Source organism: Elephas maximus, chromosome 6, assembly GCF_024166365.1.
Source record: "Elephas maximus indicus isolate mEleMax1 chromosome 6, mEleMax1 primary haplotype, whole genome shotgun sequence".
In the NCBI taxonomy this organism is placed as follows: Eukaryota; Metazoa; Chordata; class Mammalia; order Proboscidea; family Elephantidae; genus Elephas; species Elephas maximus.
Window position 1 is genome coordinate 101,884,186 of NC_064824.1, and position 21,733 is coordinate 101,905,918.

Genomic DNA, 21,733 nt, shown 5'->3' on the forward strand with positions numbered 1-21,733 from the left:
AGACATAAAAATACACTAATTTAAAATGCTAACAGGAAATATTAAAACATCAGTTTCAAATCTAGACAATTTATATTCACTTGAAGGATTTCATTCCCACATCTTTCTGTTTAAGGAAATTTTCCAGAACATGGTGAGCACAAATGAAAACTTCCCATAAATTTTTCTTCTTTGTAAAATTTTTGACATCTAGAGATCTCTAGATATTATAGATTAAATGGAATTTAGGTAAGCGTGTGTCAAAAGTAATGTATTTAATGAAACTTTTAAAAATGTTTTTAAAATTATTACATTAAAAAAAAGTCCTTAAAAAATCTGAATTGTTTGTGCTTAGACACCACAAAAAGTGACCATTTCCAAGGTTGAGTTAATATTTTAATCTTATTTGCAGTTCTAGGGGGGAATTTTTAGAGTGTTACTATTTCTTTGTATGTGGGTTGGATATTTTTTAAAGGCGTCTCTGAAGTTTTGGAGACGTAAGATAGGCAGGAAACTTACAGCCCCTACTCTGCCACTTACTAGCCTTGGGCAAGATACTTAACTCTGTAATTTCTCCTTTCCTAAAATGAAGGTGCAGCTCTAGATAACCTCCAAAGTATCTTTTAGTTGTGTAATTGTGTCTTGTTCATTATTTTTATTTAAAGAAACTTAAACTGGCTTAAAAATACATTTTTAAGCTAAGACTACTTTTTTTAATAGTTATACAAAAGAACCAATGTTTGAGAATCTTAAGCTTAAATAGTTGTATTAATTTTAAGTGATAATGTAGTCAGCAGGGCATATGAGTGCCTACTGTTTGCAAATCCTTATTCTAAATCCTTCAGTATACTCTATATTGTAAGATTGTACTACATGTACAGAGTATACTCTGTATACAGAGTTTTCACGTCCTTTGTGAAATAGAAATTCTGTAGAATGCTCAAAAGACATAATAAAGAAGCATATGCAGACCCACCTGGAGCAAAGGAGAATGAAGAACACCAAAGACACAGGTAATTATGAGCCCAAGAGACAGAAAGGACCACATAAACCAGAAACTGTATCAGCCTGAGAGCAGAAGAACTAGATGGAGCCCAGCTACAACTCATGACTGCCCTGACAGGGAACACAACAGAGAACTCCTGAGGGAACAGGAGAGCAGTAGGACACAGACCCCAAATTCTTGTAAAAACACCGGATTTAATGGTCTGACTGAGACTAGAAGGACCCCGGTGGTCATGGTCCCCAGACCTTCTGTTAGCCCAAGACAGGAACCATTCCCATAGCTAACTCCTCATACAGGGATTGAACTGGGCAATGGGATGGAAAATGATACTGGTGAAGAATGAGCTTCTTGGAGCAAGTAGACACATGAGACTATGTTGGCATCTCCTGTCTGGAGGAGAGATGAGAGGGCAGAGGGGGTCAGAAGCTGGCGGAATGGACACAAAAAGACAGGGTGGAGGGAAGGAGCATGCTGTCTCATTAGGGGGAGAGCAATTAGGAGTATATAGCAAGGCGTATATGAATTTTTGTATGAGATACTGACTTGATTTGTAAACTTTCACTTATAGCACATTAAAAATTAAAAACATGCAGGGTAAAGTTAAGAATAAACAATCACCCATGTGCCTTTTCTAAGCTGTAGGCTGGATAATTATCAAAATAATTGTATGCCACCAGGTAGGTATTGATTTTTTTGATAATAATATTTAGTGTAGAAAGTACATAAAGTGTCTTTTCTAGGCATAGGAATTGGATCATAGGTGAATCAGGTAAACAATAAAAAAAAAAATAACTTTGAGACAAACTCAAATCAGCCCTTAGCTTAAGAAAGAGGTTGAAAATACTGTAAGCATATTAAAAGTTACCTGACATAGAAAAAGTAGAGCTGTAGGTAGCGTCAGCTCAAGCAGAGTCTAGGGAAAGGTAATATATTTTCGGATGGTTTCATTCTTTGATTAGATGAAATTATAGTGTATTCCTGAAGGAAATACCACTATTCTATTTCCTGTGTTTTATGTTCATCATGTAATTTTCTTAGCTTTATTTTCATTTCCTCAGTGAATATAAGCCATAAACAGTTTAAGCAAAAATAAGCCATAAACCATGGTTTTCCAGTTTTGGTGCTCATCAAAATAATTGTGGTATTTGTTAAAAATACAGATGCCTAGATTCCACCCCAAACCTAATGATTCAGGATCTGTGGGTGTGGGGCTGTGGCATCACCCAGCTCCCCAGATGATCCTGAGAAACTCTGTCCTAAGCAATAACAAGTCACAGTTCTAGAGCCAGTATATCTACAATTATAAGTAAAAATTTTAAATGTTGATTTATACGTAGGTCTGCAGGTTTGATTTGTGTGAATCATTTAATTAGGGCTTCTGAGTGAACTGATAAATCAGGGTTTAGATTTTACAAGGTTGAGTGAACCAGATAATCCATCACAGTCATTAACATTGAACACTTCCCAGATATTCAGCTTCATTATCATTACTATTTTACCTAAGGTAAAATGTATTACGTAGCTTCAGTTACTTGGCACTTTTAAGAATGAGAGCTTTCAGATTGTAGTATCTTTTTGATAGTTTTCTGTAAACACTCATGTTCTGTTGAATGAAGTACAAATCCTGTAAAGAACTTTGTTTTATTTTTTGGTGGCATGTGTATATCTTCTGTGTCAGGAAAAGAAAAAAAAGTAGTAGTAAAATTTTTTCTGATTCTGCCTCCAAACCATTAGTTAGCTATTTTCGTTTTTATTAATATGATTTTCCATCTAGTATGCACCTGGGCAATCTGTTTTTTAACCACCTCTGAAGAAGTTCAGAAAAAATTATATGAAGAGATAGACGAAGTTTTTGGGAAGAGCTGCATTACTCCAGCGAAAATTGAGCAGCTCAGGTAAGAACACAATAAACCCAAAACCCACTGCTATTGAGTTGATTGCGACTCATAGCGACCCTATAAATAAAATAAAATAAAACAAAAGGAAGAGAAAATTAATAGAAGATAAAGTTGCACTGTTTTAACTGTCTAACTTAAAGTTAATGCTAATATCCAGGAATGCTATATGTTTTTATAAAAATCGTTGCTGTCGAGTCAATTCCGACTCATAGCGACCCTATATATATATACACACATGTTTTTATAGGACTTAAAATATTTACATAAAAATTCTAATAGATAATCTAATTTTGTTTTTTAATTTATAAGGTACAGTACCTTCTATGAAACCTTTAAACTAGCTTGTATAAAATAGAATCAGTGATGTAGAGTAATCGTTGGTGAGAATGCAGAATGGTACAGCCACCTTGGAAAACAGTGTGGCAGTAACTTACAGTTAAACATAGACTCACCACGTGATCTAGCAATTCCATTCCTAGGTATTTACCCAAGAGAAATGAAAACATATGTCCACAAAAAGACCCATACGTAAATGTTTATAGCAACATTATTCAGAGTATCCAAAAACTGGAATAAATTCAAATGTTCATCAAATGGTGAATAGATAAACAAATTGTGATATAGCCATACTATGGAATGTTACTAAGTAATAAAAAGGAACACAGCATTAATACAAACAACAGCATGGATAAATCTCCTTATGCTAAGTGAAAGAAGTCAAACCAAAACACTACTTATTGTATGTTTTTATTTATATGAAATTCTAGAAAATATAAAACTATAGTGATGGTAAGCAGATCATGGGTTCCCTGGGGCCAGGAATGGAGATGGGGTGCTTGTGTACGATTATGTATACAGTTACTAAAATTAATCAAACTGTATAGGTAAAATAGATGATTTTTTTTAATATGTAAGTAATTCCTCAATAAAAAAAGATTTTAAAAAACAGCAGCTGTGACTGCTCAGGGATTGGAAGTCTAAGAAACTGAGTAGCAAGTAACCCTACCTTAAAGCATATTTCACCTATAGAAGAAAATACAGGGGTATAGCCATTGGAAAGAACTAGAAGCCATGGGCTTCCCAGGGAGGCTTCTGTTACAGATTGTTTAAAATGTTGGAAGTTTTATTTATGACACTGAGTAGAACTTCCTTTTATTATAAAAGTAATACATACTTTTTAAAGTTTTTATAAAACCAAAATGTTTCCGTAGTCAGATTATTTGTATTTTTCTTTATGGTTTCCGTCATTGTGTCATGCTAAAATTAAAGGATTTTTTTACTCAAAAATAATAAAAATATTGTTCTGAATTTTCTTCTGGTACTTTTACAAGTATTTTTTTTTGCTTAAATCTTTATCCACATGGAATTTATATACTATAGAATCACTATGAATTGGATGGAATTGACTTAATAGCAGTGAGGTAATGTATAACATATCTTTAAACAAACAAGACTTATGGGAATATTTCAAATTAAGCAGGTTATGGAAGTTGTTGAATGGCATTTGTAAATTGTACATACATTGAAACCATCTCTCCCAAAATACACATTTTCAAAGATTTTTGTTTTTTAACAGTTACTGTCGTCAGGTGCTTTGTGAAACTGTTCGAACTGCCAAACTGACACCAATTTCTGCCCGGCTTCAAGATGTTGAAGGGAAAATTGACCAATTTATTATTCCTAGAGAGGTACAAAACATTTGGTATATGTAACTCATTCAGTTATTCTCAGCTCTTTTAGTGTGTATTTTCAAATTTTATTGTTTAAAGCACCCAATAAATGTTACCTATTACTAAAAACCCTGGTGGTGTAGTGGTGAAGAGTTTGGCTGCTAACCAAAAGGTCAGCAGTTCGAATCCACCAGGCACTTCTTGGAAGCCCTATGGGGTAGTTCTACTCTGTCGTGTAGGGTTGCTATGAGTCGGAATCAATTTGACGGGAATGGGTTTGTTTTTTATGGGTTTTTTTTTGGGGGGGGAGGCGTGTTACTAGGTCAAAGATAGTCAGTTTAAATTACAAAATAATGGGTGCTTATTTTAAAGTTAAAACAGCATAAAAGAAAGTCTCTTCTCCCCAGTTTGTTAATGCACATTGTTAACAGTTTAGTGTATATTTTTGTAGACCATTTTCTATGTACGTATATTAGTATATGTGTGTGTGTACGTATATACATATATATATGTATTTTAAAAACTAAAGGTTACTGTTTTTATATTATATATTTTTCTTTTTTTATTCAGTATGTCATGGTTATTTAGTATCACAGTCAGCTGATACAGATCTGACTCGTTAGTTTTACTGGTTGCATAGTATTCCATTGTGTGAATGTACTGTGATTTATTTAAGCAGTCTCGTTGATGGTAGTTTAGATTGTTTTTTTTTTTTTTCCTATAAATTACATACTTATTCATGTATTGGATACAGTCTTAGAAATGGAGTTTTGGGGTCAAAATGCATGTATACATTAAATTTAAATTGTTTTCCAAAAAGTAACTTATACTTTTGGTAATAATGTATGAGAATACCTTTTCTCTCTAAATCCTCATCTCTGGATTTATGAATCTTTTACGTATCTTGTAAGGCTTGTAGGAAAAATTGCTATCTCATTGTTTTAATTTGCTTTTCCCTGATCTTGGAGAGATCAAACAACTTTTTATACATATATTAACTGTTTATTTTTTTCTTTGTGAATTATCTAATTGCATCTTTCGCTGTTCTTGCTAGTGAGCTTATATGTCTTTTTGTATGTTAGGAGTGTTAGCTACATCAGTCATATGGCAAATATGTTTTCCTTAGCTACTATTTGTCTTTTACTGTTGCTTATGGTATTAGGTTTTTGTTTTTTTACTTGATGTTGGTTTTAAATTTTCATGTAGTTTGTTACTATTCCTTTATGTTTTCCATATTTTGTGGACCTTTCATCATCAAAATGATGCCTAATGTTTTCTTCTATTATTTTATGCTTTTATTTCATACTCATTGTTTTAAAGGAGCATTTAGAATGAGTTGGCTTCCTGGGAATCATTTTGTTTTTGTTAGGCTTTGGCCAACTAGGCTGATTTATGTATTTATTTATTTTGCAGACCCTTGTCCTTTATGCCCTTGGTGTGGTACTCCAGGATCCCAGTACTTGGCCATCACCGCACAAGTATGAAATATCAAACATTGTCTTTGTGATGTTGACTTTTACCTCTTTTTATTTCTTTTCTCAGTTTTGAGGAGAAAATTAAATATGTGACAATTATACAATAAAAGAAAGCTACTGCCTTCCCTTTATATCTTCTGGTCACTACCTTTTCTCTTCTATGAATATGGTGTTACACTTTGCCTCTTCTATTATCACTTCCGTCCTAAGATTTGTTGTTTAATTACCTGATCTCTACAACTGTCGTTTAATTTCAGTGAAATTTTGGGTATTGCTCATGCAATTTCTTTTCCTCCTTCTGTCAGTCTCTATCTTCTACTATTCAGCTATTCAGCAGAATTCAGAAAATAGTCAGGTGTCCCATGAGCCCCTCAGTGATGAAAATTTCAGTAATTAAGTTGGGGAAACATTACATACCGTATCCTCCTCTTGTGTGTTCACAGTGCTTATTAGCATATTGAAGGCTCATGATTACTTTGGTGATTCTCAGATATACTTGACCAGTAGTAACACCTGTTGACAGAACTTTATTCTGTGGATCACATTTTGGTTGGTATTAGATGATGGAGTCCCTGGGTGGCACATATGGTTAAACACTCGGCTACTAGCCAAGAGGCTAGTGATTTGAACCCACCCAGAGGCAACTTGAAAGACAGGCCTGGCTATCTGTATGTGAAAGGTTACAGCCTTGAAAACCCTATGGAGAAGCTCTACCCTGCACACATTGGGTGCCATGAGTTGGAATCAAATCAACAGCAACTGACAACCTCAGCAATGTAGACGATGGGTAGTCATTGAATGGTTTTAAGCAGGTGAGAGATAAGGTCAGATATAACTTTCAGAAACATACCTCTGTCTTGGTCATCTAGTGCTGTTGTGACAAATACAAGTGGATGGCTTTAACAAAGAGAAGTTTATTCTCTCACAGTCCAGTAGGCTTAGAAGTCTGAATTCAGGGCGCTAGCTCCAGGGGATGGCTTTCTGTCTCTGTCAGGTCTGGAGGAAGGTCCTTGTCATCAGCCTTCAGTTGGTCTGGGAGCATCTCAGCGCAGGAACCTCAGGTCCAAAGGACGCTCTGTGCTCCCAGCGCTGGTTTCTTGGTGGTGTGAGATCCCCATGTCTCTGTTTGCTTCTCTCTTTTATATCTCAGAAGACATTGGTTTAAGACACTATCTAACCTTATAGATCTCATCAATATAACTGCCACTAATCCATTTTATTATATCATAGTGATAGGATTTACAACACATAGGGAAATCACATCAGATAACAAAATGGTAGACAATCGTACAATACTGGGACTCATGACCTAGCCAAGTTGACACATATTTTGGGGGCATACAGTTCAATCCATGACAACATCCTTCTTATAGTTTGAGGAATACTTTGAAAGAGGCAAGGATGAAGACAGGATTTTACAAGAAAAGCTGTTTTTGTGTGCTTGTTTTTTAAAATTAATGAATTAAGGCAGGAATATTGGCTCCGAGGCTGGATATTTTTATGTAAAGGATGATGAAAGCCTGCCTTAAGACAGTGATGATAGCTCTGGAAAGCAAGGGGGATGATTTCGGATGAACCAAATTGGATTTGTGTAGAAAGGAGAGGGAGACCATGATGACTTCCAGTTTCTTAACTTCATGGAATAGTTGAGGAAGATCAGCAAGGGGCCCAAAAGTAGTATAATTGGGTAATGTTTTGATCTTGTCCCTTTCTTCTTTTTTGATGTGTGCATCTGTTGCCGTAAATTGACCTCTGAGGACTGCCTTTGCCGTGTCCCAAAGGTTTTGGTATGATGCGTTTTCATTCTCATTTGATTCTAGGAATTTTTTGGTTCCGTCTCTGATTTCTTCTGTTACCCATTGGTTTTTAAGCAGGGTGTTATTCAGCTTCCATGTAATTGATTTTTTCTCTTACCCTTCCTGTTGTTAATTTCTACTTTGATGGTATTGTGGTCAGAGAAGATACTTTGTACTATCTCAGTGTTTTGGATTTTGTTGAGAGTTGCTCTGTGGCTTAAAATGTGGTCTATTCTGGAGAATGTTCCATGTGCATTGGAAAAGAATGTGTACTTAGCAGCTTTTGGGTGGAGTGTTCTGTATATGTCTATGAGGTCAAGCTGGCTGGTTGTGCCCTTTAGCCCTTCTGTATCTTTGTTGAGTTTCTTTCTAGATGTTCTGTCCTTTACTGAGAGTGGTGTTTTGAAGTCTACTGTTATTGTGGAACTGTCAATTTCTGTTTTCAGTGCTGTTAGAGTTTGTTTTATGTATTTTGGATTCCTGTCATTGGGTGCGTAGATGTTTATTATGGTTTAGTCTTCATGATGGATCGTCCCTTTAATCATTATATAGTGCCCTTCTTTGTCTTTTATGGTGGATTTTGTTTTAAAGTATTTTGTCTGAGATTAGTATTGCCACTCCTGCACTTTTTTGGTAGTTATTTCCTTGATATATTTTTTTTCATCCTTTGATTTTTAATAAATTTACATCTTTGTTTCTAAGGTGTATCTCTTGTAGACAGCATATTGATGGATTCTGGTTTTTTTTAATCCATTCTGTTGCTCTCTGTCTCTGTATGGGTGCATTTAGACCATTTACATCCAGTTTAATTATTGATAGGTATTTTATGAGTTTATTGCTGTCATTTTGTTGTGGTGCTAACATTTTTTGTGGTGCTAACATTTTCTTTGTTCCTCTTAGTCTTCTGTGCTAAGTTCCTCTTGCTTGTGGATTTCTTTTTTAATTTCTTTTGTTTTTATTGAGACTTTATGTTTTTCTTCTTTATTTTAATAAGTAGGTTTATTAACTTCCTTTGTGGTTAACTTGAAATTTGCCCCGTCTTCCATGATTTGAACCAGTCTACTATTACTTCATATCGCCTTGCATTTCTCTCCATTAGAATGTTCTGTACCTATACTGCTTTGTCCTTCTTTTATTGTTCTAATGTTGTTGTGATTTACAGATGAACCTCTCTGGTTCCCTGTTGCAATTCTTTTGGTATTGGGTAGTTCTTGAATGTTCATTTCCTATGTTGGTGTCTGGCTGGTACAATCTTGCATCCTAGATTCAGGCTGTGGTCTGATATTCGTTTGTTCTCAGACTGAAGAACTCCGTTTCACAATTCTTGTAAGTTTGGTTTTGTTTTTACATATTCCTTTTATTTATGTTTATCTGGAAATGTCCTAATTCCACTATTATATTTGAACGAGAGTTTTGCAGAATATATTATTATTGATTAGCAATTTTTTTCTTTCAAGATATCATATACGTCACCCCATTGCTTTCTTGCCTGCATTGTTTCTGCTGAATAATCAGAGTTTAATATCATTGTTTCTCCTCTGTACGTGACCTTTTGTTTTTCTCGAGCTGCTCTCAGGACTTTGTCTTTGGTTTTAGTGACTGCAATTATGATAAGCCTTGGTGTTTTTCTTTTGGGGTCTGTCCTATATGGGGTTCATTGAGCTTCCTGTTGGTCAGCTTTTCATCATTCCTGATATTAGAGTTTTCTGTCAGCAGTTCTTCAATTATCCTCTCTGTGTTTTGTTCTCTCTCCCTGTTCTGGAACTCCGATCACTTGTAAATTTTTGTGTTTGATTGTATCCCACATAATTCTCAGGGTTTCTTCATTTTTCTTCATTCTTTTTTCTGATTTTTCTCAGAGTTGTAGCCATGTGTTTGTCTTCAGTTTCACTGATTCTGTCTTCCATCATTTCACATCTGCTCCTCAGCCCTTCTATAACACTGTCCATTTCTGAAATCTTGTTGTTTATCTTTTGGATGTCTAATTGTTGTTTTTGTATGATTTCTAGTTGTGAATTTATTTTGGCATTTTGTTCCTGTATTATTTTCCTGAATTCTTCCATTTTATTATCTGTATTATCCATGAATTTGTCTGCCTTTTCCATAAATTTGTCTCTTTTTTCCATCATTTTTGTCTGCTTTTTGCTTCAACTCTTGGGTAGCTCTGAATATTAGAGATTTGAGTTCCCTGTCAGGTATTTCTAGTGCCATTTCTTCTACTGGAAAGTCACCCGGTGTTTTATTTTAGATGCCTACTGGAACCATCCTGTCCTTCTGTCCTTTTTTTAATGTTCTGATATTGTCTGCTGTCTTCGGGACATTCAGTAGTTCTTTTCTTTGTTTCTTGATTGTAGATTGGTTTGTTTCATCCTGCTTTTTGTTTTATTTGGTTATGTCTGAGCAGGCAGGCTGTGCGTTCTTTGTTGTTTGCTGGTCTGTCGTCATGATACTTTTCACCTCCTTGTCCAATGGGCAGGGCCGGTCACTCAGCTATGCTATAGGGCAGGTCCAGCTGAGGGGGACGGGGTGGGATGGGTTGTTTGTGGCACATACTAGGGATGACAGGGTGGGCCAGGAATCAGTGCTGGGCAGGTTCTGGGAGGCTGTGCCTGTGCTGTTTGGGGGTGTGATGTTCAGTGCTTGGTGCAGGTAGGCGGAAAAGAGGGGGGAGGTTGTGATGTGTGTGGAGCTAATAGGGGTATGGGAAAGAGGAGAGAGAAACGAGCCAAAAACGAACAAAGGGAAAATAAGTGTGCTAAGGGACCTTGCCGTTGGAGTGGAGAGATCAGAAACTGAGAAATGCAAAACGGAAAAAGAAAAAAAGACTAGATAAAAATTTGGAAAAGAAAAGCCCCCAGGAGTCCCACCGTTGGGGCCACAAAGACGGGGAAGTGGTTCCCAGGCTGCGCAGTATAGCATGGCTAGAGGGGGTATAGATGTTACACCACACCAGGTATTCAGGAGACAGGAAAAGAAGGTAAGTAGAGAGAGATGAGAACTAAGCAATGAAGAAAGAAAGGGAAAAAGAGAGAGAGAGAGAGAGAAAAAAAGAAATGCCCTCAGGGGTCCCACTTAAGCGGCTACACAATTTGGGGGAGTGGCTCCTAAGCTGTGCAGTGTAGCCTGGCTAGAAAGGGCTCCCAAGCCACAAAAAGAAAAAGAAAACAAACAAAACAGAACAAAGCAAAAAAAGCAAAAGCAAAAAATGCCCCAGGGATCCCACCAGCATGGTGTTGTGGGCTGGGGGAGTGGTTCCCCAGTCGAGTGGTGCGTCACAGCCTTTTAAGAAGTAAAGATGGCACATGGAGCCAGGTGTTCGAGAGAAAGGAGCAGGAGGTGGTGGGAGGCACAGAAGAAACCAAAAGAGATGGAAAGAAGCAATACAAGTTCAGGGGGCCAGCCAGTGTGTGGGGGGCGAATCCAAGCAGCCTGACGCCAGAGCAGTTGCCTTATGGCCAGGAGGCTGCGGCTGGCCGGAAGCAGAGGAGGCCAAGGAGGGGAGAAGAAAGATGGGGGTTAGGAAAGCGTATATCGCCCATTAGCGGGTGCTCTGTCTCCTGCTGAGAGCTTCTTGAAGCTGCGTTCCCATACTCCCTGTCCACTGATCTCTAATGTGGGTGGGGCGAATCCAAGTGGCATAGATGCTGTACTTCCCAGCTGGCAAAGCCATTACAGCCAGGCAGGAAGCTTGGAGGTAGAGCAGCAGAGAGAGGTTGGGAGGTGGGAAAGCGTGTATCGCTGGTTACCAGGTGCCCCGTCTCCTGCTGGGAGCTCGGTGAAGCTGCTTTCCCATGCTTCCCTGTCCGCTGATCACCGACAGAAATCTAAGATGGCAGATCTGTGCTGTGTTAGCTGGAAAGGGGCCCTCCACATGTATCTTTCCTCGCCGTCTGCCCTCTGTCAGTTTCTTACTCCATTCGGTGTTTGGCTGACTTCTTTATCTCTTCATTTGACACTTCAGTTTCCAGGAATGATGTTTATCTCTGTTTTACTTAGTTTTTTGGGTCTTTGCTGTGGAGGACGGTGTGGTGCTTCTGTCTATGGTGCCGTGTTGGCCCGAAGTCAAGAGCAGTAGATTTGGGAGGGAAGATAAAATTTTGCGTGTGTTGAGTCATAAACATTTAGGTAGCGATGTTAGTTCTCTCTTTAGGTTAGAAATGTTAGGTAGGCTGTTAGGTATATGAATCTGGAGTTTGGGGGAAGATTTTGTTGAACAGAATTCTGTTATTAAGGATTTAATTAACTGTGAAATTTAAATTTAATTGAAAGTGAGTTTTTATTAAGTGATTGATGCCTGAGATGGAAATTATTTTGCATTTCTTTAGAATTTATATTCTTGCTAAACCTGCCATTACACACAGTTATTGTTGACAGTAGGAATTTCCCAGTAAATAAATGGATTGTTTCTTTTAAAATATGTTTACTTTAAAACATATCCTTACTCTGTGAATTTCTAGGATGTCTTTCATTGGTCTTGGAAATATATAATCACATTTTTTTGTGCTAATTTTGCTATTTCAGCCTTCTAGTAGTTAACCTAAGAAACAGTGCTTTGTAAACACTCATTTAGAAAGGACAGATAGAATAAATGATAAGTTTCACATATTACAAGATATTGTGCCCTCATAATTATTTGAAAAGTTTTAAAGTTACTTTTAAATTCTCCTTTTGAACCTGTGAATTATTAGAGTTGGCTTACTAACAGCAACGTGGCTCTTATACATATTTTCTACCTTTCTTCTGTAATATTCTGTCCATGAAACTTACAGTTTGGAGGTGGTTGTTGTAACTAACAGCATTCCAAAGAAGCATGAGCAAAATTGGGTCAGATTTGATCGGTAACGGTAGCCTTTATTTCCCAATGAGCCATGTTCTTAGGGAATTGGGAAGTCTAGTTTATTGCCCAGTTTACAATTTATGTACCTGTTGAGATGTACTTGATAATTCATAGTAATGAATACAGAACATAAACAAAAGTAACCTCCATTGATTTTCCAAAGAGCAAGGGGGTTCACAAATGTCTTATTTGTCATGTATTCTGAAAGTATTTGTTTGAAAACACTGTAAACATTGCATAATGTTCCTTTTATAAAGGAAACAGAAAACTAGGTAAAGGAGTTTCCTTAGCTACAGACATAGCAGTTACTATAAAACCGGTATTGCCATATTGGTCGTTACCTAAGGCATAGCTTTGTGACAAGGTAATTTGTGAAAATGCATAGAAGTTATATAGAACTGTGATTCTATTTATCCATTGTTGCAAAACCAAAGAACTATTCAAGGAAACTATGGTCTTTGCCTTTTGTCTTTTCTAGCCAAATCTGTTAAGATACAGATTCCATAATGATTGTATTGGCATGTGTATCTAAATTGTCTTTCCAACCATAGGAATTAGTGAGAATCTCTTGGGTAAATCCTTGCTTAATAGTTACTGAACCAAGTACCTTGTCATAAGTTCTTTCTTTCTTTGAACTTTTTATTTTTTTAATAAATTATAGTCTCACAAGAAGTTATAAAAATAGTACAAAGAGCTCTATGTATACCTTTCACTTAGCTTCCTCCAAGGATGAGATGCTAACTGTAGTATAATATCAAAACCAAGAAATTGACATTTGTACGTTACAATTAACTAGACTCCAGACCTTACGCAGTTTTCACCATTTTTTCTTAACCTCATACAGTTGTGTCTATGTGGCTATGTAATTTTATTCTATGTATAGATTGGTTATAACCACTACCACAGTCAGGTGCAGACCTGTTTGATTGCCACAAAGAATTCCCTCGTATTACCTCTGTACTCACTTCTACCCCCTGCCCATCATCTCCACACCTCTCCCTCTTTGCTGGCCCCTGGGAACAATGAATCTGTTCTCTTTGTTATTGAGGTTGTCTTTTTTCACTAAACTTAATGCCTTTGAGGCCTGTCTAGGTTGTTGCATGTATCAACAATAGTTCATTCCTTTTTATGTCTGAATAATAATCCATTATATAGATGTACCAGAGTTCAACCATTTTCCCATTGAGGGACATTTGAGTTGTTGCCAGTATTTTGCTGTTGTGAATGGAGCTGTTATGGACATTTGTAGCACAGGTTTTTGTGTGACCATAAGGTTTCATTTCTGTGGCATAAATGCCCAGCAAGAGTGCAGTTGCTGGGTTGTATGGTAAGTGCATGTTTAGTTCTTGTGAGAAACTGCCAGATTGTTTTCCAGGGTGGCTGTACCATTTTCTGTCCCTACCAGCAGTGGGTAAAGAGATTCTTTTTCTCTGCATTCTCAGCAGCATCTGCTATTACCATTAATTTTGATTTTAACAGTTCTTTAATAGGTATGTAGTGATATCTTATTTTAACTTTAATAAGTTTTCTTTTTGAGTAAATAATTGACATTAACATATTTCTTGCTATTAAAAAAGTCTAGATATGATTTATTTGATTAAAAAATGCATAGAAATGCATTACTGCTGGTACCATATTGGCAGTGTTTCAGAGCAAGGAACCCTGGGTCAAATTCTATGACTTAAATGAGTAATAATGTAAATATGATTCTGTAATGAATGATGAGATATTACTAACTTTAAAAACCTGGCTAAAATACAGTTGTCAATTCTGAAAAGAATGAAGGCATAAACCTCAGTATGTGAGATTAAATTTTTTTTTTAATTGTGATTTAGGTGAAAGTTTATGAAGCAGATTAGTTTCTCATTAAACAGTTAGTACACAAATTGTATTGTGACATTGGTTGCCAACTGCAATGTCTGAACATTCTCCCCTTCTCCACCCCAGGTTCCTTGTTTTCATTCTTCCAGTTTTCCTGTCCCTTCCTGCCTTCTCATCTTTGCTTTTTTTGAGCTGGTGTGCCCGTTTGTCTTATATACATGGTTGAACTATATAAAGCACATCCCTCATGTGTGTTATTGTAAATTCTTTCTTCATTTTTCATTTTGGTTTTATTTTTAATATAATGCTTTATATGAGGGGTTTTAAAAAAATAATTTGAAAAATCAAGTTTGATTCTCTTTTAACCTGAAAATACATAGTTACTGCCAGATAACATTTTGAATATCAAATTTCAAGAATTGCAAAAGGAAAACTGATTAAATTTCATGTAATTTTTATATGTACATTATAAATAGAATATATTCCAAAAGTGAAAGATAATCCATGTTTTATTTTGTTTTTAGAAAACAAAAGAATTCCTTTTTTTAAAAAAATTTACTCATAGAAGAGTTTCTCTCTTTTAAAAACATTTGTTTTTGAGAGGAATTTTTATGTTTCATGGTAGGTAAGTTGTTTTGTTTTTAATATATCCATTCCCCTGTTGACTTTTAATAGAGTGAAATTCTATAGGGTTAAAAAGAAATGTTCCTAGTCTCTCTTTCTTACTTATTAATAAATTTGATTGTACTATAATTGACAAATACAATTTTGAGGCTGGAGCCTCTCCAATTTTAAGAAATAAGTTTTCATTGAAAAGTCTATGTAAAATGCCTCACATATTGATAGATGGTCTCATGCAACAGGTATTGTAAACACTTTTTTTTTTTCATTCAAAGTATTAGTCTGTATTTTTATTTTCTGGAACCAGTTAAAATGGCACCTTCTGAATTAACTTGAGCTGTAAGACAGAGGCTCCCCTGGCATAGCCTTGGGGGCCTTCACAGGCTGCCCCAAGCCTTCCTTTATTTTTTTTTTAATTGAAAAAATATAGCCAACACATTTGTCAATTTAACTTTTGTCACTTGTACAATTTATTGAAGCCATTTATGTCAATTGTGCTATGCAGCCATCACTGATACCCACTGCCATAGGCTCTTAAATTCTCAAATTAAAAAAAAAAATTCATTAGGTGATTTTGTATGATTTACCCTTACATCTTAAAATAATATGAATCTGTGTTGCAATCTCATTTCTTGCTGGTTTCAGAGAAATATATTTTGCACCTATTGTTTAGAAATAATGTAATTTGGGGACATAATAGGTGACATTTAAATATAGTGTGATAGCACTTTGTATTTTCAGTAGCTTTTAAGCTTTATTACATACTTGTGTTCTCAGATGTGTCAGTATGTAAAATGCTAGTGGAGCTATGTGGTGACTAGCTCCAAATCTTTTTAGGTTTGATCCAGACCGGTTTGATGATGAATCAGTAATGAAAACGTTCTCCTTGCTTGGATTCTCAGGCACGCAGGAATGCCCAGAATTGAGGTGAGATAATAGAGAAAGCAATGCGAAGAAAAAAAATGCCAGACTCTATAATTTTGATGATCACTATTTATGAAAAAGTATAATTAAGGTATTAATTCTGTTACTGGCAGAATATCTTTCGTAACTAGTTGACTTTCTTCTTGACTAGGTTTGCATATATGGTGACCACAGTACTTCTGAGTGTATTGTTGAGGAGACTGCGTCTACATTCTGTGGAGGGACAGGTTATTGAAACAAAATATGAACTGGTAACAACGTCAAGGGAAGAAGCTTGGATCACCATCTCAAAGAGATACTAAACTCTTAATGCATTTAATTAACCTTGTTAAATGGACTGAGGAAACTAACCATTTAGAAGATCTTATGGTGAATCCTTTTATAAATCAAGTATTTTGCAGTATAAACAACTATTAGTATTTTATTATGTAAATTTGTATTTTTATGTATCCGATTTTCTTAAAGTAGGATGTACATTTATACTTGTTGCACCAATATATTGATAATTTTAATGGGGTGCTGTAGCTTTCTGCTCTTCAATTTTGTTTTTTTCACTTTTTATGCATTAGTTTTGTATTATTTTTCTTAGTTTGATCTTTAAAATTAATACTCTTGAAAAAAATTATTTTATAAATGTTTTGGAATCATGTCTTATGAATATTCATAAAATAGAGACATAGTCTTAAATCCTTTTCATACTTTCAATAAATCAACTTAAAGGGAAAGAAAAAAAGACTTCCCATAATTTTTATTTATTGGGTTAATGCTTTTATTTTCTGGTTATAAATTATTTTGTGTTATAATCATTTATATTTAGCTTGAATACTTTATTGAGAATTTTACCTTGTATATTTGCTTTTTTTTTTTGCCTCTCCAGAGAGCAGTGTTTTTTCTTCATTTCATCACTTACACTGTTCATTTTGTATAGTTCTGAATCACTTGGATAATAATGTTTGTTTCTGAATGTTTAGAAGTGCCACTCCTAAGTGACAAGCCAGGATTCATGCTTGTTCTTCCATTTGGCTGGAAGCTTTAGCAGCACTCTATTACTCAACTAATTCTCATTTGTAGGAAAAGGGAATTCCTAAATTTGTTATTTATTCTTATGTCATATGTTAAATATAATTAACCTGTGATTAAGAAATGAAGGAGCACTCACCAAAAACAAAAATCTCAAAAATAAATAAGGAAAAAAAAAAAACTGAGATAGTTGAAAATATTTGCAAAAATACATGACAGGTGGACACTTGAGACTGTGTTGGCATCTTCTGTCTGGAGGAGGGATGGGAGGATAGAGAGAGTTGGAAGCTGGCAAAATTGTCACGAAAGGAGAGACTGGAAGGGCTGACTCATTAGGGGGAGAGCAAGTGGGAGTAAGGAGTAAGATGTATATTAACTTATATGTGACAGACTGACTTGATTTGTAAACGTTCACTTGAAGCTCAATAAAAGTTAATAATAATAAAAAAAAAAGATATGAAGTGAGATTAGATGTCCCACAGAATGTGATGGGACAAAATAACTCAAATAAAAAAAAAAAAGTGACAGCTAGGAAAAAAATATATATATATATGACAGAGAGGGGTAATTTTGCATAAAGAGTTCGTACAAATTGATAAAACGTGCAGTAGCTACATGGGTAAAGACATGAACAAACAGCTTTTGCAGGAGGAAATAACTAATAAACTTTTAGAAAAATGTTCAGTCTCACTAGTAAGCAAAGAAATATGAGGGCTACTTCAAGAATATTTTAAGTATCTTCAGTACTACTAAAAAGCACTGGTAAATTTTATATTTAATACTTTATTGATATTATTACATTTTGGTCACACTGCTTGTGAAGAATTTTTTTAAATATATTTTTCTTCAAAACAGCAATTGAAGGAAGTATACCAAGAGCAGATAGAAAGGAAAGGAAGTAGAATGATAATTGTATGCAAGTTAGTTTATTTTTAACAGACCGTTGAATTTCATTTGTAATTGTAGTTTCAAGAATGTACCCCAGTTCTTAATTGAATGACTTTCTGTTGTGTTTATGGCTAAATAGCTAAGACTTTAGACCTAGTTAGGACTGGTCAACATAGAATTTGATTAGATGCAGCATTCATTTCTGGAAAAAAAATTAATTTCTGAAATAATTTAAATTCTAAAACTTTAAGTGAAATGTAGTGTTAGTTACTAGCACCATGTTGTTTCTAAAATGGCAAATTCTTCAGCTTATCTTCCTCTCACCTGTCATTTTCTGTGGTTCTCTGTATATAGAACATCTTCCTTTGTTATTCAAGTTCCATGAGTGGGTTGGAAACTGGCAGTGGAAGGTTAGAGTAGGCAACTGATATGTAAAACAGGTGTCAGTAAGATCAGATGAAATGAGAGAAGCGGAATTTGAAAGCGAGACAGAGTTGATGAGCCATAATCAGGGCAAAAATGGGGCAGCTGAGCCAGAGCCCAGGCATTTGCATAATTGCCAGAAAATGAGGCAGTGTATAATTACTAATAAAAAACAGAGTTAAGGAAAATAGGGCATATTTTACCCATAGTTACACTATTAGCTTAAAGCATTTAAAAAAAAACATATCTCAGAGAATTGTGACAAAATAAAACTACTGTTAATCATGAACAAACTAAGTTAGACATTCACTGTTCTATTTATCTAATGACTAAACTTTTAGTAGCTTCCTGCCACTGATGGTTCATAGCATGACTCACATGGCTTTTTAATTGATATTGAAGTGAATAATTTAACTTTTAAAACTTTTTTTAAGTTTATTTTTTCACTGCTTGTGATCTGCATTCTTTTTAATAGTTCAGAAATTTATTGTTAAAAACAGCAGACAGAGCATTCTTTTATGAACAGAAAGGGCTCTTCCACACTTTGTGATAATCAAATTTAAGGCAGAATTAATTCTGTATGAGTTTGGGAAAAGTTCATATGCTGTTTATTTGGCATAGTTCTGTGCCAAATAAACAGTACTTTTTTGAAGTGTACTTTTTTCACATGTGGTTATCAGATTAAAAATTGCCTAAAAAGCCCAGTTCTACTGAGTGTTTGAAGTTGAGGACATGACCAGTAGCATCAAGGAGTAGTTTAGTAGCTGCAAAAAGATAGCCAGGAGAGGAATGGACACCATTTTCAAGGGCAGATTTTTAAAATGTCAACAAATTGATACTAGTGACCTCATTTTTCTTCTTAGCTAGTACTATGCCTGTTTTCTAAGTAACCAAAGACCAGTGATTAAGGTAGAAGGAGAGGAGCTGGGAGGAAGATATGATAACAAAGCAATCACTGTTACTACAAAAGTCAGGAAATCAATACAGCCAAAAAGAGTTCGAACAAGTGGCTTTGAGCTGTTTTCAGTGGCCTGCAGGAATAAAAAAACAGAATGAAACTTGCGGTAATAGTTAAGGTGAAAGTAGAACAAGGGGCTGTTATATGTCTATCTCATTTAGTCCTTAGAGCATAAGAGAAGGCCCAGTAACAAACTGAAATAGTTTTTCATTCCTGCTAGAAGAAATATTGTAAATGAAGATAGGCAAATGCTAGATGGAAACAGTAAGTAAAAGATCTGAACTCTAAATTTTCTTAATGTCTTCAGTGAGGTTTATTGGTGTACTTTGTTCTTTAAGGGAGAATTAAACAATAGTTGCAAATGGTTTACTGATGGGATTGTACAGATTTTAAAAAAAAAAGAAACCCAAAGAACAAACAAAAAACCTCTCAATAACAAGAAGAATAGAAAGATTCCCTAAATAGAACCTTAAAAGCAGTAATATCCAGTCTCATTAACTGGCATCAAGGTGTGCTTTCCATAGGGATAATATGCCACAGATAATGAAAAATATTGCACTTTGAGTTCTTTGAAGGTATCTTCCACATCTCTTGTTCCATCTTTGAGTTTTTGAGCTCATTAGTTGATGGCTAAGTCCACACATATTTCTAAGGAGGCCGTACTGTATTTATCTTTTGTTCCAATCTAAAAAAAATTTTTTAAGTACGTCAAAAAGCTTGATACCGTATCAATGATGTTTCATGTTATTCTTCCCTTTGACTGAAACTACCACATGAAATAGTTTAAACCTAAAAATAAATTATTCAGTAATAAAATGACAACCCAATAAAAGAAAAAGACGTGAGCAGACAACTCATTAAGAAATATAGATGAATGGCTAAGAACACATTAAAAAGTAATTGACTGCACAGATCATCAGGGGAATGCAAATACCAACCAGAATGGCTGACGGACTGGCAATATCTCACGTGGATGCGGATATGGAGCCATCGGAACTGTCATGTATCGGTGGGAACGTAAAATGGTGCAACCGGCTTGGAAAAACGTCCGACAGTTTCTTACAAAACTAAACGTATGCATTCCATGCCTAGATACTTATTCAAGAGAAATGAAAATATGTCTGTAGAAAGACTTGTACAGGAATACTCAAAGCAGCTGTGTTCATAATAAAAAATTAGCTAAAAGTAAATTATTTAAAAAGCAGTGTAACAGCAATATGCAAAAGTTTTAAAAAGGAAAAATAATACTCAACCCCACCGTGTTTACAGAACTCTTTTTTTGCTAGTTCCACATGCATGTATGTATTTACTTACTGCAATCCTAACAGTATGGTCTACTTTTCACTTAAGAATTTTAAACATTTTCATTTGTTCATTTCTATAAAAGTCTCCAGAGAAAAGGCTTTTGAATATAAACCAATTTAATGTTTGGTTTGTAGAATTTTATGACATTGAACAGATACTTGTAAAATTTGAGTTGAACATCCAGGCAATAAACCAGGAAATGACATTCCTTCTTACCGTTTCACTCCTCATTTAATCGTTGTTGGACAGTTGGTGGCTATCTTTTTAGAGACTGAGAATGGATCTTATTATAACCAAAAAAAACCAAACCCAGTGCTGTCGAGTCGATTGCATGTGATAAAATGCTGTGAGCAAATTTGCACATATATCCTTTTTGGTAATTTTTAAATACATTTATATATAAAATACTTGCAAATTCTTATTTTAACTTTTAACACGATAGTTGTCTTAGTTAGCCAGTGCTTCTATAACAGAAATACCACAAATGGATGGCTTTAACAAACAAATATATTTTCTCACAGTTGAGGAGGCTAGAAGTCTAAATTCAGGGCACCAGCTCTACAGAAAGGCTTTCTCCCTCTGTTGGCTCTGGAGGAAGGTCCTTGTCTCTTTGAGCTTCAGCTACTGGGCAACCTTCAGGTGGCTTGATATGTGTTTTCCTCTATCTCTGCTTCCCAGCTTGCTTGTTCAATCTCTTATATCTCAAAAGAGGTTGACTCGACCTACACCCTACACTAATCCTGCCTTGTTAACAAAAAAAGCCCATTTCCAAGTGAGATTATAACCACAGGCATAGAGATTAGGATTTACAACACATATTTTGGGGGGACACAATTCAATCCATAACAACAGTAGAGAACAAAACTTTGTTACTTCACCCTTGTTTAACTGTATCATACATAAAATAGTAAAGTTTAGCCTGTCCCAAAGAAAACAAAAAAAAATTTTTTTTTAATTTTTATTGTACTTTAAGTGAAAGTTTACAAATCAAGTCAGTATCTCATACAAAAATTCATATACGCCTTGCTATATACTCCTAATTGCTCTCCCCCTAATGAGACAGCATGCTCCTTCCCTCCACCCTCTCTTTTTGTGTCCATTCCGCCAGCTTC

The 21,733-nt window shown here is 35.3% G+C and overlaps 1 protein-coding gene across 3 annotated transcripts in view; it reads left to right on the forward strand.

Annotated features, from left to right (window-relative positions):
- LOC126078001 (cytochrome P450 20A1) overlaps positions 1-16,743 on the forward strand; it is a 37,611-nt gene extending 20,868 nt beyond the window's left edge. For 2 of the 3 annotated variants that reach the window (XM_049887905.1, XM_049887907.1), the window contains 5 exons: positions 2,760-2,880; positions 4,460-4,571; positions 5,967-6,031; positions 15,941-16,030; positions 16,179-16,743. In XM_049887905.1, the coding sequence (XP_049743862.1) occupies positions 2,760-2,880; positions 4,460-4,571; positions 5,967-6,031; positions 15,941-16,030; positions 16,179-16,329 (539 nt within the window). In that variant the 3' untranslated portion in view covers positions 16,330-16,743. Of the gene's footprint in view, positions 1-2,759; positions 2,881-4,459; positions 4,572-5,966; positions 6,032-15,006; positions 15,108-15,940; positions 16,031-16,178 lie in introns of those variants that run through there. The other variant, XM_049887906.1, reaches the window with a different exon arrangement.
- The last annotated feature ends 4,990 nt before the right edge of the window (positions 16,744-21,733 follow it).